This window comes from Protopterus annectens, chromosome 3.part1, assembly GCF_019279795.1.
Source record: "Protopterus annectens isolate FY-2018-M chromosome 3.part1, PAN1.0, whole genome shotgun sequence".
Classification (NCBI taxonomy): Eukaryota; Metazoa; Chordata; order Ceratodontiformes; family Protopteridae; genus Protopterus; species Protopterus annectens.
In genome coordinates, this window is record NC_056732.1 from 1,474,436,001 (window position 1) to 1,474,462,261 (window position 26,261).

At 39.6% G+C, this 26,261-nt stretch overlaps 1 protein-coding gene across 2 annotated transcripts in view; it reads right to left on the bottom strand.

The window, feature by feature from the left end:
- The window catches only part of HACD1 (3-hydroxyacyl-CoA dehydratase 1), a 414,828-nt gene that overhangs the window by 174,328 nt on the left and 214,239 nt on the right, over window positions 1–26,261 (bottom strand). For both annotated transcript variants that reach the window (XM_044067543.1, XM_044067541.1), the window contains exons 2-4: window positions 19,239–19,356; window positions 19,110–19,128; window positions 18,936–19,024 (exon numbers count right to left, since the gene is read on the bottom strand). In XM_044067543.1, coding sequence (XP_043923478.1) covers window positions 18,936–19,024; window positions 19,110–19,128; window positions 19,239–19,356 — 226 coding nt within the window. The remainder of the gene's footprint in view (window positions 1–18,935; window positions 19,025–19,109; window positions 19,129–19,238; window positions 19,357–26,261) is intronic.

Genomic DNA, 26,261 nt, shown 5'->3' on the forward strand with positions numbered 1-26,261 from the left:
TCTTTATCCAAATGTTAATACTTTTAATCAGAAGTTGGGTACTAAATCTAGTAACAATACATAATTTCTTTCTTATTCTCAATAGTCCACTCTCTCATCTTTATGGCTCTGCTTTGGCCTATCAGTTTTTGTGATTTTTGTGGACGTCCTTCTACAACAGGGGGGGCATCCTCCCCCTGGGGCAGGCCTGGCCCCCATTGTAGGAATGCTTCTGTATTTTGAAGATTCTACACTGTCATATTTTCCAGTCCTGGCAGCAGTGTACCTACCAGGACTGGGCATTGTTTTATCCTAGGTCTTGTGCATCCAGCTATCTCTTTTAATTTTTGACCTACTTCTATCCATTATATATGCTATATAAATACAGTCTGGATATCAGTGTCACCTTGGTGATATTTTGTAGAAAACAGAGTCTACCTTGTGAAGGTTCTCACCAAGACTTGAGGATGAATTCAATTTCAGCACTACTTCTCCCCTTTGCTTACTGACTTTTCATCTCTCCATTCGGACCCCTATATGAAAACAGAAATAATATAACATATTTTCTTATCTCTAACAACACTCCCTTCCACTGCTGCATGCTTACATCTTGTTTTCCATACCTAATTCCTTGAATATCTGTTTAATTCATTGTGAAATATAGCCTTTTATCCTTGCAGTATATTACCAAAACCTTTAATTTACTCTTTATTTAACTTCAAATCCACCTCACATAACTGCATTTTCTTTCTGCTATCACTTCCTTCAATCCATTCCTACTTTTAACTGTAATATTGCAATTACAACAGCATTTGCACATAAAATAAACTTGGTACTTTAACACGTTCCTATTTTTTTCTACCTTGCCTCATCCACGTTTTTATGCAACTATTGTTATCAAGCTGATTCCAGGGGATACGGGTTGATTCCTTCCACATTTGCAGCAAGTCTCTTGATCGGACAATGCTCCTGGTTAACAAATGTATGAAAAATCCCCTGTATCAGTATTTATTACTAGAAGAAAGATAATGCTGCTTATAGGGCAGCCTTGTCTCATTTCCTTTTCCACTCTTAATTTCTCTTCCACCACCCATTCACCATTACTCTTACCTATGTGCTTTAATACACTGACTTCAACAACTTTATCATTTCTTTCCATTTCTTTCCCTATCCCATTATACTTCATAATCCGCCACATCTGAAAATAGCTGCTACTACTAAATCTCTTAATCACGTCACAGGACAATATTTGTTAACACAGTTATTAAATCCCATTTTTGAAAGTGGCATAGGTTAACATACAACATTTTTCATGTCGTATACATATGTTTTGTTTTTAAAGATTATCACTCACTCAAGCATTACTTAAACCGATTATTTATTGCCTTTCCTTAAACCTCACCCCTCCTGGCCATCATTCTGTATATACTGTTCCCACAAATTCCAGTTATTTCTATATAATTTTCTCCTTACATTTTCTAAAGCTCCACCAAATCCTTTTATCTCATTTACAATATTCAGTACTTAAATTATAATTGCTCTACATTTTCATTTCCATTTTGTAATAATTACATTTTGGCAGTAAATAGCATTAAAGTTAGTAAGCCTTTATTATGTCTGGACAATTCAGATCCTATGCCCTAGCTTGAAAGAATAATTTCCTTAGTTTTTTTCACTATTCTATTATTTCTTTTATAATTATCTACCTCTCTTTTACTTGTTTTCCACACACACCAAACCATCATATAATACTGAATTTATAACAAAATAGAATCTATTTTGCAAAATATTTATTTATTTGTTTCATTTGTTTACCAGGATGGACCGGCTGGGCCTTAAATGCCCCTTTTCAGAGAAGGACGAAGGAGAAAAACTCCACAGAAGAAAGAATAAAATATAATACAAACAAGCTTCTGGTGTCAGTCCAGAGGGATCCAGTATCTGTAAACCTGGGAAGACATAGTCGACTGACCATGCTGCTTTGCCAGAGATTGTCTTCACCTGTCAACTCTAGGCTTTCGAATATTAGCAAAGATGATTGCATCCTCTATAGTGCATTTTTAGGCAATACCAAAACAACAAAACTTCCAATGTAAAAAAATCCACTACAGACAAACTCAAGGTTATGCTGCTTAATGCTAGAAGTCTAAACAGGAAACTGCATTTCCTGAAAGCTCTCCTCACCTTGAAAGATGCTGACATCTGTGTAGTCACCAAGACTTGGTTCAAGGCTACAGAGAGCACCCCGGCAGTGCAAGGCTACAATGCCTTCCACATTTTCAGGTCTCAAAACGAGTATGAAAGAACAAAAGGTGGAGGTATAACCCTCTTCATTAAATCCAAATACACCTCAAGGCTGGTTAAACAGTACAACTCTCTTGAGCTACTCCAGGTCCAAATAACTACAGGTAAAACACCCTACCACATCATTGCTAGCTAGAGGTCTCCCATAATGAAGTACGAGAAGCACACCGCCTACATGAACTTGCTTGAGTCATTCACTATGTAGTCAAACACCATGGTGATGGGAAATTTCAACTCTCCTTCTACTGAGTGGGCGATATACACAAGCACAAGCTCAATCACTGTGAGATACCTGGACATTGTTAGCACAAATGCTCCGGAACATTTATTGTATACCCCCACAAGGGGTTCAAACATTTTAGACTTAGTACTCCTTAATATGGGGAATTCACTGCACTACCCCCTGTATTCTTCCCTTCCTAGTAAGGTCAGACCATAAACCTGTCTCATTCAAAGTAACGATCAGATGTGACACCTCCACAGGAGCAATAAAAATGAGAAACATCTCCAACACAAACTACACCCTACCAAGCCATGGTCTGAAAACTTTCAAACCCCCTGCTAACGCAGCCAACAATGACTCCTATGCAATGAAGTACACAAATGCCCTGTACAACCACTTCAACAACTGTATTGACTCTACTGTACCTGACAGGATCAAAACCAAATCCTCCCATAAAAACAAGCCACCCTGGTGGACCTCAAGTATAAACAGGTTATATAACAAAAGGAGGAAACTGATATCTAAGAACAAGAGTGAGCTTAATCAGCAAAAAACAGAATACCCTCCACAGCTTGAACAAGCAAATCAAATATCTGGTAAAGTCCTCTAAAGCTAGTAATGAGGCTAAATTAGCTTCCTTAGCTTAAGACAATCATAAGGCATTCTTTATCTATGTCTGAAATCTAAAAGGGAATAACCAGCTATGTGCCAAACTCACAGTGGACAGTACCACTCACACTGATCCAGGATATTTCCAGCCTATTAGATGACAGATTTGGTGCAGAATTCACCCCCCTGTCCCCACCAGCCATACCTCAAAGCATACCTGACACCTATCCACTCCCCAGCATCTCTATGAGCAGGCCGTATCTGCACTCTCCAAGGCCAAAAATACAGCTTTTATGGGATCAGATAACATCCCAGGCTGCTTACTAAACAACCTAAAACATGACCTAGCAGATCCACTTGGCACTCTCTTTAACAATAGCCTGAGCACTGGTTTTGTTCCAACAGAGTGAAGAACAGCAACTGTAATCCCCTTGCACAAAGGGGGTCCATTAATCAACCCTGACAAGTATAGACCCATAGTCCTAACCAGCCTTATCTGCAAGGCCATGAAAGTATTATCATGAACCTTATCAACAAAGACATAGGCAACATTCAACATGGCTCTGTTAGATCATGCTTACTGAACCTGGTGGCCTTCTTTGAGAATGTCACCAAAGTCCTGAAAGAAGGCAAAGCAGTACATACAGCCTCTCTTGACTTAGCCAAGGTGATCAACACAATCCTCCACTCAGGTATCATCAAGAAACTCTCCCAGCTGGAGGCTTATCCATACCTCACTAGATGGGTAGCCAAATGACTCACCAACAGAACCCATAATGTCAATGTCGGGGATTCTACCTCCACCAATAGAACAGTCACCAGTGGGATATCACAAGGTTCTGTGCTGAGCCCTCTACTGTTTGGAATCTACTTCTCGGGAGTCCAGACAAAAGTAGATGGTCTGTGGCTTACCAAGTTCACAGACGACTGCAAACTGGGAGCAATGACTGACTCAGTTAAATATATTAGTATATTACAGGAGGGGTTATCACAGACAAATGAATGGTGCCAAAGCCATAGTCTAAAACTAAATGCAAAAAAGTGCATCACTATCCCCTTTGGCAAAGAGGTAGCCCCTGCAAATTACAACATAGGCAGCAGCCCCCAAGCTCGAACCAGATGCGTGGCTTGGGAATACAAGTTGATAGCAGTCTAAACTTCAACCACCATGTGTCCACAGTGGTAAGGGAAGCCTTTTACATTGCATACCTCATATGTAAGGGCATTACACCCAAGACCAAGGATGTTATAGCTCCTCTGTACTCCCCCCTCATCAGACCACTAATAGAATACAATGCTCACTTTTGTTTGTACCTCAACAGACACCAGCAGCAGCTGGAGGCCACAGAGGTTCCTGACCAAGAGAATTCAGGGACTCCAAAACATGACCTACATGAAAACACTGAAAGCGCTGTCATTGTACTCTGTGTTCTACAGACATGCCAAGAGGTGACTTGTGCCTGGCCTACAGGGCAGTCTCTGACCCTGCCCTAATGGAAATGCTGCAAGTCTGCATATCAAATGGGACAAGAGTCACTTGCTCCAGAGATCTCAACCTAGTCTGTAACTTAAACTAAACATGCTAGAGAGACAGATATATATCTCCCAGAAACTGCCACTACTCTGGAATAAGCTCCCAATTCATGTTAAGCAGAGCTCTTCAATGACGCTATTTAAGCACAACCTGGACAACTGAATGGGAGACCGTAAATTCACAGATGGGGTGGCACCTATGTACTTCATGGACAGGGGCAACTTGTGCTGATCATAGATTTGTTCTGCAAACGATCAAACCATCTAAGAATAGTCAATTGGGGAACCATCTAACAATGGTCAATTAAGGAACATAGGTATTACATGGCTATGCTTGTAAAGGCCCTGGGGCCATTAGCCTAGTAATCTCCTATGAGCCTATGAACCTAAATAAAATACAATTACACTTTTGTTAAAAACAAAAACATCAGAATGCTCAGAATATCAGCAAGAATACAGTTCCAAGATATTACTAGGGCATGAACCCACCAGATAAAGACTAAGGGAGAGAAAAACAACAAGTGCAATGTTAATTTAGCTAGGAGCTGAACATGAGCAAACCAAGAATTCAACAGGTAGTATTTATCCATTGATCCATGTTGTATCTTTCTGTTTCATAAGCAGATGAGTTTGTTTAGTTAGTCAAGGTGCTGGTTTCAGTTTGACTCTTTTATTTCTGGTTGGGGTAAGTCTGTTTTGGATACCAAGAAAAGTAGAATTAACAAATGTTATTACATCATTTAGTGGGAGGTATGCATCAACAATATTTATTACCAGAATAATTATGCTGCTCATAGACAGCACAAGTCTGAGATAAAACTGTCCTTATGGGACAGGTTTTGTATCTGACTATAGCATTGCTTTTAAAATGTGTTAGTGTGCTTTCTAATGCCGCATTTTTGTTAAAGGCTTAGAATATGTTTCCAAAGTTATGAATCGCATATTTTTATTTCCCTTGTTCACCTTTCCTCCAAATAAATGTAATAACACACATGCCCCTTTCCCTTTTCCTTCATTAATCCACTAATCCACTAATTAATTAGCTTTACAAAAATATTTTCTCATTATTACCCATTTCTGTAAGCAAAAAAAAAAAAAATATCCATCAAGTAAAACAGCAGGGAAATTTCTCTGGTGCCCTGTCTTATTTTCTTTCCTGAAAAGAGGCCATATGCCTAGTGGGACTAAACCAGGCAACAAAAAACATTAAAAAAAAAACAATACTATGAACCAAGCATAGAAGCAGATGAGTTATATAACACCATTAATACAATTCAGAGACAGTTAAAATGTATACCTAAATTGTATAATGAAACAGTGTTATTTACAGTGTGCTAGGACAGGAAAATGTACTGTTCTGATATGAATGTACACCTAGCAATCCAGTCAGTATTACAGTGATAACATGTAATATATGCACAACCCATATAACAAATGCAGACACACACACACACACACACACACACACACACACACACGCACGCACGCACGCACACACACACACACACACACACACACACACACACACACACACACACACAGATAGACAGATGGATACACAAATGTTTACATGTAGCTATGTGTATACTTATCTCATAGCTAACCTATGGACCTAGATTAAGGTATGAATCAAAAAGACATATCCTGCCTAGCACGCCACATATTTTGTGTGCACTCCATGGGCCTGATTCCAAAAGACGTGCTCTCAGTAAAAATGACTTACTTTGGTGTAATGCTTAACTATAAACAGGCTTACCACAGGCACTAGATTCCAAAACACCTCCTCTCAGCCTGCTCACAGTGTAGATGGTGACTTACCTGACAGCAAGTCTTTTGGAATTGGGGACATATGTCTATCATCACTCAAGTACATTCTGCTTGTTATCCCAACAACTTGTCTACTTGTATAATGATGTCCAGCTAATATGTATCACTTAAATGGACATAATTACCCTTTTGAGAACTACAACAAAAACTACAATATACAAAACTGCTACCCTTACATTCTAGAACTGAACTAAACACAAACCACACACAAGCCCAATTAAAATGAACAAAAATAATTTGTATAATAAAAACATAAAAATCTAAAAAAGCCAAAAGACTGCAAACAAAAACTTTAAATGCTAGAAAAATATGAACTAACACTTCTAAGTAAATCTAAAATCTTAACCCGAGACATATTTGCACATTTAAAGTACAAAATATAAACATATATTCACCTAATTTTTATAAATTTGTACGTGACACAAAATGACCCTGAAAAATATCCTTGCCACTTTAGGAAAAAATAAAACCTGCCTTATAAACCCAAGTATAAAATGTCAAAGAACTGAAAGAAATATAAAATTGTGAATTCCATCACCACAAGGAAACTACACTGGTAAACTGTTTTAACATTATTAATTTCAATATATATAGCACAAAATTCCTACCAAACCCTTCCCTAAATACATACACCCAGCACCAGAGATGACAACAGTAAAACATTAACAGTACATAAATACCTACTAAATTAAAAAAGTGAACTAACAATAACCATCTCTCACAAAGTCTTTCAGCAGCTGTTTTTACTCTCAGAGCCAAATCCCATTGCTACCAGACCTATATAATCCCTACCAACCCTAGAACACCAACTAAATGGCTTCCCTACACATGGTCAAGGAGAAATTCCTTGAGTGTCGGTAGCCCACAAAAAAAAAAAAAAAAGATGAACAGCATAAGGCCAAACATTGTTCTCCATAGGAAATCATTGTTGGTGTTATTTCTAAGTTTGCACCAGCAATTACTCACCTTTTAGGGAAATTTACCTTTTCTTCAAGTTAGTACAATCGTGATTTTAGTATGTGTAAGTTTGGGGGTGTGGGGATGCTACCCAGTAAGCTGTGCCCTTTACCATGTTGCATCATTTTCCCCTCCAGAATACCTTCTATTTTTTTTTTCATTTATAGAGTGTACAGTGGTACTGTACTTGGCCTCAGCTGGCCATCCCCAAGAACCATTCCAAGTATCAGCATGCTCTGTACAGCACTAAAATGAAAGGTGCGCAGAAATGTTGCTCTATGTGCACTGATTTCACCGAGTGTATACAACACCAGTGGACAAACGTGAACTAGATTTATTTGCTTCTCAGTGCTCTGGCCAATATGCTAAGTTATGGCTAGGAGGCAATAGAGACCGCAGGTCTGAATCCAGCCATGAAGAAACTGCTGAACATTCTTTGTTAAATAGTAGTGTAGTTTATGTGTCTTTTTACATAATTGTATATTTGGTGTATTTGTATGCACTGAATTCCACTGACTCACTGCTGGGGATTTGAACAGCTGTAACTCTGACCACCTAGCTGTCCAAACAGGTGCTCAAAGTCGAACAAAAGGTCCGACACCCAGCTGCCGCAAAGGTCTAATGGAATCAAGAGGTCACCGTGGCACAGGTAAGTGGGGGCAGAAAACAGGGAGGAAGACTTCAGGTTTAGGAAATGAAAATGATTTACGTTGTAAAATATAGCATTAGTAAAGCAGACAAAGGCAGTGGTACTGATATATCTAGCTTTAGAGCTACATTATTGTACAAATACTCTATAGCTACTGCAAAAATAAAGCAACTCTATCCTCACTATCCTCTCCAGTTTTTAGAAAGTAAATAAAAGCGGATCAAAAACAGACTTATAATTTGCAAAAAGGGGGTATTTCTAAATGGTAAGGGAAATGATGAACAGGACATGAAAAGGTTTAAAACAAGTAACTGGATCTGTAACAAACAGAACATCGGCATCAGGAAGTGTGAGTGTAATTCATACAAATCAGTATTTTCTACTGTATCATCATCTAGATGAGTCAGTGACTGACTCCTGAGTCTTCTGCATATGCGTTTGAAACAGAATGCTAGTTATGAGGTCAACCAGATGAGCATCTGGCAAACAGATGGGCCATTGTGCATACTAAACTTGCTCTGATTCTCAAATCACATGATATAACAGAGCCTCCAAGTTTTATAACCATGTTAATTGGCTAACTTCTTTTCAGAAGTGCAGTGTATTAACCAGTTTGAAGTTATGGGAAAGAGTAGTGGAAGCTAGGTTAAGAAGGGAGGTGATGATTAGTGATCAGCAGTATGGTTTCATGCCAGGAAAGAGCACTACAGATGCAATATTTGCTCTGAGAGTGTTGTTGGAGAAATACAGAGAAGGTCAGAAGGAGTTGCATTGTGTCTTTGTGGACATAGAGAAAGCATATGACAGGGTGCCTAGAGAGGAGTTGTGATATTGTATGAGGAAGTCGGGAGTGGCAGAGAAGTATGTAAGAGTGGTACAAGATATGTACAAGGATAGTATGACATTGGTGAGGACTGCGGTGGGAGTGACAGATACGTTCAAGGTGGAGGTGGGATTACATCAAAGATCAGCTCTGAGCCCTTTCTTATTTGCAGTGGTGATGGACAGGTTGACAGATGAGATTAGACAGGAGGCCCGGTGGACTATGATGTTTGCAGATGACATTGTGATATGTAGTGAGAGTAGGGACCAGGTTGAGGAGAGCCTGGAAAGGTGGCGATATGCTTTAGAGAGGAGAGGAATGAAGGTCAGCAGGGCTAAAACAGAATATATGTGTATAAATGAGAGGGAGGGTAGAGGAATGGTGGGGATGCAGGGAGTAGAGGTGGTAAAGGTGGATGAGTTTAAGTACTTGGGATCAACAGTTCAGAGTAATAGTGAGTGTGGAAGAGAGGTAAAGAAGAGAGTACAGGCAGGAGTGATTTGTGACAGACGGGTACCAATAAGAGTGAAAGGGAAGGTCTACAAGAGGGTAGTGAGACCAGCTATGTTATATGGGTTGGAGATGGTAGCATTGACAAAAAGGCAGGAGTCAGAGCTGGATGTGGCAGAGTTAAAGATGTTAAGATTTGCACTGGGTGTGACTAGGATGGACAGGATTAGGAATCAGTATATTAGAGGGTCAGCTCAGGTTGGACAGTTTGGAGACAAAGCAAGAGAGGCAAGATTGCGTTGGTTTGGACATGTGCTGAGGAGGGATGCTGGGTATATTGGGAAAAGGATGCTAAGGATGGAGCTGCCAGGTAAGAGGAAAAGAGGAAGGCCTAAGATAAGGTTTATGGATGTGGTGAGAGAGGACATGCAGGCGGTTGGTGTGAAAGAGCATGATTCAGAGGACAGGAAGAAATGGAAACAGATGATCCGCTGTGGCGACCCCTAATGGGAACAGCCGAAAGAAGATGATGATGATGAGTGTATTAACCAGTTGCTTCGCCTATTGATAAAAATTAACCTACTTGAAAAATTATTTTTTGTCGAAACCAGTTGTAAATGATTCAGGGATGGCAAAATCACATATTACCTATCCCACATCTGTTTCCACTGCAGAAAAGCCACTAATCAAAACCTCCAGTAGATACCAATACCCATTATTTTGCTGTCACACTACTTTTTTTTCTACCACCGGCACCTGTTTACTTCACCCCCAGTCCTCATATCTGCTCCCACCCTCACTCACATCTGCATACAAGTGTATATATTGTAAATAACACAATTAAACTTGTTTGTTCTCTACTAAGAACAACTGTTGTATGCATTAGTAGAATGTAGCATTTATACTCATTGGACTTTGTATTTAGGCTATCATGGCAATTCTTGTTTCCTTTCTTTGTACTCCCCAAGCTAAAACTGAAAATGATTCATATAGGTCAGAGTTCTAGCCCAGTGAACAAATGAAAATAAAATAGTATAAAATAATAATAAACAAAAAAGTGTTTCTGCAGACAGCAATCTTTGAGCTCCTGTCCTTTCTGCAGTGTTTTTACTTGATAATATGCAATGTCTATCTGCTTGGCAAATTATCTATTGTCTAAGCCTTCCCCTTACCATTATGTGTTTTCTCAGTCTTGTATGCAAACCCTGGTTTTTAGACTTCCTCTCTAATAGATCCTTCAAGGTGAAAGTAGATGCCACCACCTCTGAAACAGCTCCTCTTATGAAAGGAGTCCCCCAGGGTTCCACTTTAGCTGCTCTGCTCTTTTCCATTTTTATCAACAAACCCTCATCCGATCATCCTCAGATACCTCTAATTCATTATGCAGATTACATAGTCATTTACAAGTCAAACAAATCCCACTCTGTTACACAAACTAAGCTCTAAGATGACATCCAAATCCTCTACTAGGAGCTAATATGCCAAAAATGTATACTCAATCCATCAAAAATAAAATCAGTACTATTTGGAACCAACCAAAAATAGCCAAAGCATGCAGTTTCCTTAATATTAAAGATGTTAACAAAACCACCATAGAAACTAAAACATCCTTTAAATACCTTGGCATTTGGCTAGACCAGTTTCTTAACTTTCAACTACACATTCAGCACACAGAGAAAAATATCAACACATTACTTTTGTGGGTGAACAAGCCAGACAAAGCTGCTACAGGCAAAGGCATACTCTTATCTCAGCTCGAATATGGACTACCTACTATAGCTGCAGTCTCAAATAAAAATGCCACCACCTTACAAACCAACAGCGATAAAATCTGCTAGTTCATTACTAATTCACCCAATAAAGAACGCTACTGCCTAACTCTTGCCAAAGGTAAATAGCTCCCAGTATATATAAAAGCCAATCTGCTACTAGGATCATTAATTCACAACCCCCTTTCTCCTGAAACATGGTCCCTTCTCACACACAAACTTTTCACCAAAACTTCTCCATATTATCTAAGTGGTATCTTTCAATCTGAAATCCACCCTACGAACTCCAAAAAGTAAATTATATTGCACTAACCATGCATTCTCCATCCTAGCACCTAAAATATGGAACTCCATTCCTCTCTCAGTCCAAGGTATCCGAAAGTACTCAGACTTCAGACAACAGATCAAGGAACACCTCTTAACCCAAGTAAAGTGCAACTGCACTCACTCAAGTCACATCATATGAACCCTGCAGCTCTCTTACACACCCCCTTATCCCTGTTTCTTTCTTTCTTATCTCATCTCATCACCCACTTTACTTACTGCCTCTCATTCATCCTCCTCTTGATTCTACTCCTCTTCCATCCGCATGCCCCTCACACCTTTCCTCTGACTCCTCCCCATGGTATCCTTTCTTGCAGCTATTCACACTTGCCTCTTCTAATGTCTTCATATCTCTCTGCATAATATGTAGAATAAGCCATCTCAGTCATTAAGGCTACATCTTATCCATAAAGCTCTGCTAAGCATAATTAAAATTTTCCATCCATGTTTTGACATTAACTACTTTTTGAACTAAATGTCATATATATTCTTGCATCTTTAAATATATATATGTATGTATGTGTGTGTGTGTGTGTGTGTGTGTGTATATATATATATATATATATATATATATATATATATATATATATATATATATATATATATATATATATATATATATATATATATATATATATATATATATACATATATATATATTTGTTTTTAGCATATATTTGGATTAGTAAATATGTTTTGCTCATTTCTTATGTGATTCTATTCACCCAAAAACCCAAGATGTGCAGGCAAATGGTCCATTGAGACCAGTGCACTACCCCTGTAAACAAATATAAATAAATAAATATGCTCTTGACCTATCCTTCCTCACACTACTAAACATCTGGACTCCCATCTATATACTGTATTGTTAACTCCCTTCTATAGAAAGGTAGACAGTGTTTTTCCTGCGCAACAGAATGGCTAGAATCAATGTTTGTCCAGGAGTGACTCTGTTATCAGGCATATACAGAAAACACCAGTCTAGGTTGTTAAGTTATTGGAATAGTGACTGTTCACTATATACTCTAGTGTTTTCACCAGTGGTCACTTCTGTTTAAAGACTTTGCATACATCCAAACCATTTAAAACAAATACAGGAAAGACTGTGGATTGCACTTGGTAAAACCTTCTGACTTCAGAGAGTGCTATCATGTTCTCATGTCCAGGCAATTTATCATTCAACACACCAGGTGGGTGACACAGATAAAATCCCCAGGCAACCTTTAGAGATGATAAAGTAGTTGTTAGAGTTTATGACTCTCAGTTTAGATCTTGTATGCCAGACTATCTGTAGTGAGCAAATAATCACATCACGTGGTACAATACAGCCCCATTAATCCAGATAATTTCTATCATCAGGAAAGACAGTTTTCAATATCTCTATTGGTTGTCAGTATATGATATGAACAATTTATCTGTGATTTTGACAGTAACATCAGCGAAAGTCTGCTTTGTGCTTTTACACAGGCATAACCCCAGGTCGTCTGATCGATCCTTATATTTGTTTTATTGCAGCTGTTCACCAAATTCTTGGAACATGCAGATTCAGGAACCAGCCACTTTACAGAGAGGTAGAGGGATATTAGTCTTGAACTGTACCATCCCTGCTCTTCAAATGTTTTAAATAAGACACTTATAAAACTGAAGTAGCTGGGAGGAAAGCCTCTGGGACCTAGGAAGCAGGAATGTGGAAGACAGGGCCAGGGATCACAACAATGTCCTGTGTAAACAGTCATATCAACAGACACAGCATATTATATAGTTATATCATCAGACACGCATGTTATATAGCCATATTATCAAACATGCATATTACATAGTCATATCATCAGACACAGCGTATTATATAGTCACATCATTAGATACGCATGTTATATAGTCATATCATCAGACATGCACATTATACAGTCGTATTATCAGATACGCATATTATATAGTCATATCATCAGACACAGCATATTATACCACCTGAACTCCAACAGGTAGATAATGAAGGATAATCGCAAAGCAGGTAGTGGATGGAGGATGACCAAGCATTATTTTTTTAACTTTCCCTCCCTCTGCATTCCTCCCCTAGCAACTATCAAGCCCTTGACTCTTACTGAGCCATTCATTACTCCCAACCCATAAATTCCTGGGGTATGAGGAGTGAGAGGCAAGAACTAAGGATCTTGACATAATTCAACAAGGCTTAGGAGACTTTTAGGTATTGTGGACAACCTGCGATATAAACAAGACATGTTTGACAGACAGACATGTCTTACAGACCACCTCTGTTCTGGAACAGGCCTCACGTCCATCTGAAACAGAGATCTTCTCTAACTCAATTCAAGCATAGCTTGAACCGGTGGATGGGGAATCAGAAATTCATTCCTGGCCAGGCACCTGTGTGACACAGGTGCCAGGTGACCCTAATGGAAAGTGGCGGCCTGTGAATACTTGACCACCCAAGTGTTAGTCTACATATTACCCCTTTGAATAATCTTGAGGAACCTAAACTTGTCAGATACATTTGGGGCGCATACCTAAGGTTAAAAAGGCCACTGTGGTCATTAGCCTAGTAATACACCTATGAATGTATGAACCTTACCCTACTAGTCAGTGAAAATTTAAGAGCAACTTCCACTGCACTGGCATTTTATGCCTCTTTATACGTTTATGCTCATGGTTTTAGTTATTAGTGCAGTGTAGTCTTGAATCTTCCACTAGGTGAAGCTCTTGAGATGGGAATCTGCCAGCACCCTCCTCCAGAGCTGATAAGCGGCATGGCGGATCACTGCTAACACACCTTGGCAGACTTCTCTGGCACCTTGAATGCTGCTTAAATTCAAGTCATGTGGAGCACAAACAGAAATAAATCCAATATGCCAAGTAGCTGACTTAGCCTTAGCGTAATCTATACCACTGTACAGTGGCCATGCCTTATACTTATTAGTTGCCTGAATCTGAAACATGTTTCCTTGGAAAAAGAGCTACAAAATCCACATTTGTCTTATATTGGAAGGAGGGAGACTCAAAAAAATATAACCTATATAAGAAAGACTTGGGAGAAGCACATTGGGGTTGTTGCTGGACACACAGATACATGCAGGTGTACCATTAACATCTTCCTTGCACATATGCGACATGGAGATTATCATTGTAAATGTAAAATCTCACAGATGTCTGCAGTATAATGGTTGCTGGTGCTCTGCTGTATTGACCACACATCTGATTTCCTGGAAGCCCAAAACTTAAAAACACCTAGATAGGACCTGGGGGGAGGAGACAATAGGATAGCTAAGGGTAAAAGATCAAGGAATTAGACCCTGGGCATCAGCAACCAAATGTAAGCAGAATCCACTTATTGTTTTTATTTTATTTTCATATAACTCCTCACTGGATCTTCATTATTCTGTTCTTTCCTTTACATCCCTCTGTATCTTTTCTTATTTTGATATTAAAGTCACCACATTTGTTTCATCCATAACTATTTTTTTTACTGATTTTCCATTTTTACTGTCTTTTTTGTTATTATTTCAGCTTGGTCCTCCCGTTCTTCACTATAGTGAGCACACTCAACGAGTGTACTTTTCTTTCAACTTATCAGTGTCTGTAACTGTAAATGTTCAGTGTGTATTACAAAAATGCAAATTATCCTACCTCATTAAAACCCTTTCATGTTGGGTTACTAGTACTACTCACACACTGTTTAGTACTTTAATCCTCAAATGCAAGTTTTAGTCTGATAAAAATGATAGCATATGAACATTATACTTGAAATATTGCACCTAAGATTATACTGCAGGTCCAAAGCTAACTGACCCAGTACAGATCCATTCTGACAGATGTGGGGTGCTTTTAGTTATGCCATGCCCACTCTCCCACACATTACCCAACATGCATATGTAATTCACTCACAGCTGCAGTGTCTTCAGTGGAAAGCTGGAAACTCTGTCCTTTCCACTGGAATAGTTAAAGTAATAAAAACGCCACTTAATTTTTATCCCCCTTGATTGACTGCTCTGGGGTCAGGTTTACTAAACAAACTCAGGTTGTCTGCTTCACAGCCAGCGATCCATCATTCTGCACCAAGGACCCAGCCTATATCATCATCGGATTGAGATGTTCTGTATAAGTTGGTTGTAACAGGCTTTAATTTTAATACGCTGAAGAAGTTCATAGGTTCATAGGTGTGTACTAGGCCAATGGTCCTAAAGCTTTTACAAGCCTAGCCCATAGAAGTGCAGTATTGCACTCATTTTTGTAGTGGTTATGATGTTTTGATTATATTAACTTCTGTGAATCAATTTGCTTCATTAATGCATTGCTTTGAGGGCTGCATTTCCACGACTACTACATTTGCCACAAAGAGAGTTTTAATGATGGAAATGTCATTTTCTCCTCACTAGGCCATCAACAAAGAACATAATAGTGATGTCTTTATATGGCATCAAACGTCTTACTGAGTACTACTGTTGTATCACTGAAAATGTATAAGGTCAGTTTTACAAATAGCTCCTGTACTTAAAATTGCATTTTTATATAAGAAAGGGAGGCTGTAGTGCTTTGTATATTGATGTATTATACTATTATATGACATCTGTATTCAAAGTAAAAGCTCAGTGGTAATGCACTTACAAGCTCCTAACCTATCCAAACAGTACTGATTGTATTCCTTTTCCTGCATACTAAACCTGTGCTGAGTTAAGTTGTTCATTTTGCTGCTGATGCCTACCGGGGCATTTGGAATAAGTATTTGGATAATTTAATATGTTTTGAATATTTTTCAAAGATAAAACAGGCACACTAAAGAGCTGCGAAATATAAACAAATATATGTTTATGCCTGGCACTAATTTCAGATTAGGTTTTGCAAAAAAGGAGCACTTACTTCCTTTATTAGTCTGCGCTGATATAGCTTTTGAGTTCAGAACTAATAGTTACTTTGCATGGGAACTCTTCATAATTCGCAGGATGCCCAGGTTTCTCAGGATGACTTATGAGAATGAATGCAAAAGACTTTCACTTCTAAGTAATAAACTATTGCATATGGTCCTCACATCTGTCCCACTATAAAAACTTTAATCTGAATATCCAGTAATGTCTTCCAATGTGTCAGTAAATTCTCAGAATTCCCACAAGATGGCTCCATGTGCCAACGTTGCAGTAAATTAAGCTTACAAGATTGTTTCCTTTATACTGTACATTTCATGGGTAACTGATTGAAGTCATGCTCTGTGCAATGCATACTCAAACAATATTAAGTGCCTCATCACACCTGAACAGCATCAATGCACCTCTCCAGATGTGGCCATGGTTATACCTCCCTCAGGCAGTCTTTAAGGTCCCTTGCAGAATTCATCCAGTCCATTCTTCCCTTGCATCATGAATGACCAGTTGCTCTCACTGACATAATATCTACTTCCTGAACCCCTGATCCACTACTCATAATATGTACTGGACCATAGTTTGGTTCCAACATTGCTATGTCACCAAGTCAGCATAAGTACGCCTCACCCACATTTTTGCAGAAGGCTTTGTAGGGGGTTATGACCCCACACTGTCTATTTAGATACTCCTACAATGAGATTACACCACCACCTAGAACAGGGGTCTGCAACCTGTGGCTCTGGAGCTGCATGTGGCTCTTACACCCCTCTGTAGTGGCTCCCTGTAGTTTTGAACAATAATGGCCGCTCTACTGCACAGCACACACACACACACACACACACACACACACACACACACACACACACACACACACACACACACACACAGAGCGACTGAGTGAAGGACTTTAAATATTGCTCTTATAAACTTATAAACTTACTAGTATAACACAATTTCTGTTGCCATGCATTCCACACACACACTGACAGCGATCAAGCGATCCCCCTGGCAGCAGCAGCATCTCCTGAAAGGTTCCCATACCTCTCATACCTCTCGAAGTCATACTACAAGAAGTCTGGACAGAGCCACAAATAAAGGGGAACAAAGAACAAAAATCGGGACGGATTTTAAATATTGCTCTTATAAACTTAGAAACTTGCTAGAATAAAATGGTTTCTGTTAACATGCATTTTCCACACACACACACACACACACACACACACACACATACATAGACACACACACACACACACACACACACACACACACACACACACACAGTTACCTCTCACCTATCAGATTTTCGCAGAATGTCCTAACGTTTGCCCCATATTTTTGGTCTGTTTCTTAAAAAAATGTGGTTTTCTGGCAAATCATTGAGGGCTGAAGTCAGAAAAAATAGACATTTGAGTTTCAGACTTCATACCCTTCAGAAAATTCATGCTAATGCAAAATCTATTATTCAATTAACTTTCTAAGTTTGTAAGGGCAATATTTAAAAGGTGTCCCTATTTTTCAGTCTTTGTGCCCCATTATTTATGGCTTTCTCCAGATTTCTTGTTCCTGTTCTAAGAGGTTGAGAGATATCACACACACACACACACACACACACACGCACACTGAGAGTGAACGAGCAATCCCAACAAAGGAACAAAAATAGGGACGGATTTTATATATTGCTCTTATAAACTTAGTCCTTTTATATTTAGTATAATAACTATATATAAACTTTTATGCTCTGTGTTATCTTCATTTTAGGGGTCAAATAGGTTTTGTGGCTCCTGATGAATTTTATTTGGTGGGAGAGGGGTCAAAAATGGCTCTTTTGATAGTGAAGGTTGAAGACCCCTGACCTAGAAAGTGAATATCCCATTTAGATTAAGCCAGTAGCCTGTATTCCACATATCCATGCAAATGAATATGATAGAAATGTTTGCAGTTTAAATTTAAACACGTAAACAGAAAATTATGATGTTCATTTCACATTAACAGATATAGATTATTAATTGGGAGTCATATAATGACAGCAAAGTGGTTTATACAAAATCTGATGGAAGTCAATGAAAGGTGAAATTTCACACACACACACACACACACACACACACACACACACACACACACACACACACACACACACACACACGCACACACGCACACACACACACACACACACACACACACACACACACACACACACACACACACACCTGACTGTATGTCTAGGAGTGGATCCTATGCTCCTACTAATTCAAATTTCCCATTGATAGTAGAGACAGCACTTGCCATACAGTCCCAGAATACAAGTGACTGATAACTGCCCCTGAACCTACGACTAATATTTTTTCTATGTAATAAGCACAACCCAAATAGCATCAATGAGATTTATACAGTGAGGTTACGCCCTCAGCTTAAGTGCAAAAAACCAATAGAAATAATACATAATTTTATCACCTTTTGCATATTACATGTCAAGAGAATGACTGCAGTTTATTTGCCACTATAAACAAAGCTTATACCATGTTTTTTCCCCAGCATAGACTGCAAATTCCTACCAAATGTTCCTACAAAACTGTTTTGTATTGCAAGTAAATAACTAGGAACTTATTATGACACTTACCTGTTTTATACTATTGGCAATAAACCACACCATAAAGATTCTTGAACTGACTTGGACCCCTGTGACAAGCACAGAAGTGCGGACTATACCTTGAAAGGAAAAAAGCACATTAATCAATTTCTCCAAGTACATGTTTGGGAATGGCTAAGAAGAAGCAATTAATATTATACTCACCAACCGCACAATGGATAATCTAGAAATAAGAAACAATTCCAGTAAGAATACCTTCACTTGCAAGTATTGCAGTACATTATGCTATTTCATTTTCAAAACAACAGACAAAGATTTAGCAGGCTTATTTACCTCAAGCAAAGCGAATGTCTGGAAAAATTTGAGAGTCTTTTGAATGGTTCCATACAGACCCTTGTGTGTTCCTTTCTCTATGTAAAACCGGATCATTGCCACAGCTAATACCAGCCACCTTAAAATAAAAAATGTAAAATTTGTTAAGTAGACTATGAAATGCAAGTAGAGTAGAGACAAAATGCTGCATTAGATATACAGTAACACCAGTTTTGTTCTATGCATTCAGCATTCTGCTGGACAGTAAATGAAAACTGTATGAAGTTATAGCAACTCTATCTGTCAAAAATCTGTTCACTGTCATTTTGTTTCTTAAAACTGTCTTTAAAGTTAAATGAAAATGCAAAGAAATAAACAAGCTTAAATTGTAACTGGATATTTAAAAAGTGACATAGGAAACCTACAGACACTGGACCTTACTCAGTTTGCTTTTGTCAAAAGCAGGTCAGGCCTGTTCAACCTAGTGGACTTCATCGAGAAGGTCACTAAAGCTATGGACAACAACAAAATGGTACACATTGGCTATCTCAACCTGGTCAAAGTGTATGACATGATACCTCAGTCAAGTGTTGTGGATAAACTCACAGAATTAGATGTAAACCCATATGCCACCTGATGGATAGCCAGTTGGCTCACTCATAGGATGCAAGAAGGTAGGATAAGGGAATCCACCTCCACAAAGAGGCCAGCCACCAGTGTAGTCTAAGATGGATTTGTCCTCGGGCCTCTCCTTTTTGGCCTTTATTTCTCTAATATCAAAGCAGACTTTAAGGTATTCATGCTAACAAAGTGTGCAGATGACTGCATAAACCCTTCAGGAGGGCCTGACATAGACAAACAGCTAGGGCAAGGGCCATGGACTAAAATTCAATGTGAAAAAAATGTATAATTGTACACTTTGTAAAGACAGCCGCTTCTAATACACCTCTAAAAGTCTAATCAGTAGTCAGAGAACTGGAAATGCATGTTAACAGTAACCTGACCTCTGACTACCGCATGTCTATTGTGAGAAAATCATTCTACATTTCACAACCTATAAGTAAGATAATGGCATCCAGATCCAAGGTCATTGTTCCAGTGTACTTGGCTCACATCAGACCAGTCAATGAGTACAATGCACCGTTCAGCATGTGCCTGACCAGGCAGTTTCAACAGCTTGAGAGACCACAGAGGTTACTCACAAAAAAAATATAAGGAGTAAATAACAAGTCTTACACAGACTATCTCAGAGTCCATGTCCTGTACTCAGTCTCCTACAGGCTGTTGAGCAGCAATCTATACCTAGCCTACAAAGCATCCTCTGATCCCACACTGATGGATTTGTTGCACATCCACAAAACAAGTAGCATCAGAAATAACCATTCTATGGACCTAAATTTTGTCTGCAACATAAACAGGACATGTTGGAGGGACAGGCATGTGTCTCAAATACTACCACTTCTCTGGAACAGACCTCTCATCCATTTGAATCAAAGGTCATCCCAAACCCTATTCAAATATACCTTGGATGGGAAATTATAAATTGGTAGGCACCGTTGTCCCTAATGGACAGTGTCAGCCTATGAACACTTGATGTGTACAAACCTGTATCATAATCGTAAAATTCCATGGGGTGTTGACACATGTCAGCAATACTTTGGTAAATTTGGGGTAAGCTTGGCTAGGTTTAAAATGGCTCTTGGGCTGATAGTCTAGTAACCACCCATGAACTTATGAACATAGGTATGCTTTATTAATCAATATATGTTTCACAGAATACATGCAACCATACCTCTCAACTGTCCAGATTTTCACAGAATGTTCAGATTTTTGCCTCATATATTTGTTTTTTCCTCATAAAATTTGTGGTTTTCTGGCAAATCATTGAGGATTGAAGTCACTAAATAATGATGAGCATGTGAGTTTCAGACTTCATATCTTTCAGAAAATACATAGTAATGCAAACACTGTTATTCTATCAACTTTATAAGTTTATAGGAGCAATATTTAAAATCTGTCCCTATTTTGGGGCCTTTGTCCCCATATAATTTCTAGCATTGTCCAGATTTCTTGCTCTGAGAGGTTGAGAGGTGTGCATGCAGCATGTTAGTATATGTGTGGACAGTTGAAAAACAGAAGACTGATGATAATATTGCACTGCAACAAGCCTTAAATCAGTCCTTCAGCTGAACAAATATTCATTAAAACATGATTTTTAAGTTTACAAATTCAGACTCAAGTTTATTAAGATCTTATAAACGAAATAGCGTTACAACCAAAACAGTATATGAGTAAACACCACAATATAAAACAACAATTAAATGTTCAAATGAAGTCTGGGGTATGGAAAATAAATCCTATAATTAAATATGTTATCATCCAGGCAAGTCATCTCTAGTAGAACACTTAAGCACTATCTATCTTTTGCCTGTCCACATGCAGTTGACAAGATTCTATTTCTAGTCCAGTCTGACATTCTGAACAGCAAACACTCCAGCTTCTTTTACTAAAGCAAAACTGTGAGTAGAGGTATATTTAAATTCAAATAATTTTAAACATTAAAATTACAAATAATATCACCTTGTAGTAATAATCATGCTCTTTAGCACAAGCACCCCTGCACACTGAGTGATATTTCATTCAGGTGGCCAAGATGAATTCTATAAGAGTTAATTGCCCAAAGCACTATGCACTGGGGAGCACAATGCTAGATTACTTTCAGTATGATTCGTAAGTGTGCATCAATAGTGATTCCCTGTTGCATCCATAGTGATTCCCATCTTTTGGGAGACTTCTTCCAAGCAACCATGGAGCTGATATATGAGTTGGTGGGGGGGGGGGTGCTTGCCCCCTGCAAAAACATTAATAGTTTACTTTTTCACCCTACTATGTTACAGGCTTTCACTTTCAGCAATTTTGATGCCTGGAGCTTTGCTGCTCAGCATAACACAGTAGAACCATTTCATTCATGCATAGTTTTGAAGTAATTGTAAATTATTAAAGAAAGTATCAAAATGTCCTTTTTTCATTTTTACCAAACAGATATGAAGAACTTTAAAAATGACCAGTATAACAGGATACTGTGAGCCCAGACTTTTTCTACATGGAAATAAATGTGATGTTATTACAGCAGCTTTTATTTTACTTTCTACTTTTTTTGCAAAAGGACAAATAAGCCAGATCCCCAGATGCTCCCCATGCTTGACAAACACATGTGAATAAGTTTAAGCCAAAATAGGATAGCAGATAGATGGGAGTATTAAATCTTTACAACATATTGCCTATATCTTTTTACTTGTTTAAGTCTATATGGTGCATTCTATCCAGTACAGCCAAATCCCAGGGCCTGCCATGTGCAAGCAGCTGCAGGGACTGCAATTGTTGGAGGTATTCATAGTGGACATCATGAGGCAGGTCACACAGCACACTGAGCACCTCTGATATGGTCCAAGTAACATACAGCTGTGCCTGGATCACAGTCTTGCATATTCACTGGGTGATGCCTAGTATACCACCAATATCATGCAATAGCCATGTTTCAGGTCACTGACAGTCATCCATGCAATGCTTCCTTATATCATGTGTGTGTGCACCTTGGAGGATATGATTGCGTTGGATGCGGCAGTATTTCTGCTACCTGTATACCAAGTGGAGGGCAAGCAGAGATAGTACATCCATTGTAGAACACCGGTGATGCATTTGGGCCTGCCTGTACCTCTGCAGTGCACTCAGTGGTGGGGGACAGGTAAGGTTCCTTCCACTGTTAGTGTGGCTGATAATGTCACTGTGCCCTCTGACTGCGCTTTCTGTATGATGCCATCACTGCCAGCCTCTACAGGCATGCTGAACACAGACATGTGCAGACCTATTCTGCTGGATCCTCTGCTAATGGAATCTGTGAAAGCGTAACGATAATGTAACCATTTGTACGTTGCTACATATGTGACCCCCCCCATACATACACACACACACACACACACACACACACACACACACACACACACACACACACACACACACACACACACACACACACACACACACACACACACACACACATAAACCGAGCATGATACAGACAGCTGCATGCCAGGAATACATGTAAGTTATGAGTACATAAATGCTTGTTGGTGCTGGATGCCTCTCTTGCTGTCTTGATTTCCCTGGGATGCAGTATGCTGTGTTCAGGGACACTGAGCAGAGGTGCTTGATAGTGCTGGTTGCAGTGGCATGTAACACAGCTTAGTTGGTGCATCTCCTAAAGACGTGGACAACAGTCAAAAGTGCTGCAGGTGCTTGAAGATGAATCGCCAGTGTTACTGGTTAACACTCAAGCATATGACAAAATCTGAGTACACCAGCTGGATGAGCTAGCAATGTGCTATATGAATAGCATTTGCCTCTACTCACTTGGGCACTCCTGACCAGCCTAGCACCCACATCCAAACCACCTCCCAAACTCAATACCCAAACAGTGTCACCTCTGAGTATTTATAGGAACTGCTCTTTCTATGTGAGCTGATGGTATGTTGTGGAAGTAGCCCTGGTAGCAGATCTGACAGCAGATACCTCTTGCCATGTTACTTGTATGCAAGATCATGTTGGTCATCTTTTGCCACAACTGAAACACTGTATAGTTGTAGTTGCTAATAGTATATATCTGCTGTACCGTCTCTTCCCATAGTTGGTCTCTAAAAGTCTTATTTGTTCTATCCATAGGTTCATAGGTTCATAGGTTTATACTAGGATATCTGCCCTAAGGCATTTATAAGCCTAGCCCAAATTATTGTGGCTTACGCCACCCCTTATATGAAAAAATACTGTGCCCATTAGTTTGTTGTGCCTCTGTCCAGCAGTGACACAGAGATGATTCCTGGGGTAAACCTACGATCTCCCATCCACAGGTCTAGATTTCTCTTGAACAGAGTCAGCGAGGTGCTCTGCCTCACATGGACCGGGATTTTATTCCACAGCATAGGGAGTCTCTGAGTGATAAATCTATCCCTCCAGCACGTCCTATTTATATCCGTGCTAAGGTTTAAGTCGCTTGCTCTAGTGGTTTTGGTGGATTTGGATTTTTTGAGGTGGAGCATGTCCATTAATTCCGGGTTGGACATGGACTTGTATGTCAGGCACATGTCACCACTGAGCAGACGGTATGCGACTGAATAGAGCTGGAGTTTCTTCAATCTGGCAGCATATGACAGATTTTGGAGTCCCTTTATCCTTTTGGTGAGGAACTTTTGGGGTCTCTCCAATTGCTGCAGATGTCGGGTGAGATACATCCCGAATGGGGCATTGTACTCGATCATTGGTCTGATAAGTGAAGAGTACAGGGGAACAATGACCTCACTAGATCTGGATGTGAATCCCTTCATGATCAGGTGGGCAATGTAGAAGGTCTTTCTAACCACTTTAGCAATGTGAGTGTCAAAAGAAAGGCCACTGTCAACCTGGGTCCCCAGGTCCCTGATAACCTCTTCTGTGCTTAGTGGATTGCCACCTATATGGTTACCTTGTTTTTCCCGAAGGGTATGACTATACATTTTTTGGCGTTTAACTTCAGGCCATGGCTCTGGCACCAGCTATTTGTTTCCGTGAGTCCCTTCTGAAGGATATCCGTGTCCGATGCACTTTCCACTATGGCGCCCAGTTTGCAGTCGTCTGCAAACTTTGTCAGCCAAAGTCCTCCCATGTTGGCCTGTACTTCTGAGAAGTAGATGCCAAACAATAGGGGGCCAAGGACCGAGCCCTGTGGGACACCACTTGTGACCGGCTTGGAGTCTGACACAGCGCCAGCAACTCTAACCCTGTGGGTTCTGTCCTTAAGCCAGTTTGCAACCCATCTTGTGACATATGGGTTTACATTTAAGCTGGTAAGTTTTTCTACAATACCCGAGTGGGGTATTGTGTCAAAAGCCTTTGCAAGGTCAAGGTAGGCTGTATGGACTGCCTTTCCCTCATCATGTCCAAGATACACCTGCTGTGTGACCATAGGACCAACAACTGAACATCCCTCTTCTGTTCTGTAATTGCCTCCCTTGCTGTCATTCCACTGATGCCATGAGAACTCTAGTATACCTATGGGAGCACATGTGGATCAGTATATAAATATAGGACTGTCCACAATGGACAACACCTACCAGCCCACTGACTTCACATCTCCTATGGTAGGTACTATCTTGTGCAATGCAGTGATATAAGTGCTGCAAAAATGTGCCAGACTGTGTTATCTATGTGCATGTGGTTCACATACACTGGTCTTTGTTACAGTACCTACAGCACAGTCTTTTCCCATAGAAATGCATGCCCTACAGCCACTGCCATGCAGGCACTCCATATTGCCCGAGTCTACATTAGAACATCGAAGTTTCAAAACTTCGAATGTTCTAATATCGACCCGAATTCAGCGAAAGCTGAAAATATCGAAGATACAGAAAACCAATTTTTTTCCTAGGGAAAGAATTCGGTTGTCCATTTCTGTTGCTTCGGTATTTTCAGTGCTGTGGTGGAAAGTTACGGGTAGGGTTCAGGTAAGTGTGTGATTGAGCATGGGTTAGGTTAGTTAGGGTTAGGGTGTAGGTTAGGTATGTGTGCGATTGTGTGGAGGTGAGGGTTAGGGCAGGTTAGGTGAGTTAGGGTTAGGGTGCGGGTTAGGTATGTGTGCGATTGTATGGACGTGAGGGTTAGGGCGGGTTAGGTGAGTACAGGTTAGGGCATGGGTCAGGTAAGTGTGCAGTTGTGTGGACGTGAGTGTTAGGGCGGGGTAGATGAGTTAGGGTTAGGGCGCGGGTGAGGTGAGTGTGCAATAATGACGGACCTTAAGGTTAGGGTTTGGGTTAAGGTAAATGGATAGTTAGTGGTGTATGTATAGTTTAGTGTAGGGCTAGGTGTAAGATTTTAGGTGTATGCGTGTGGATTGCTGTTTGCTTGGTGTGCTTGTGTTGTGTGTATGTGTTCTGGAACAGCAAATTTTTCCCCTAGGAAAAAATTTGCTGTTCTGTATGTTCTATGTTTTCAACTTTCATTGAATAGGGTTCGATA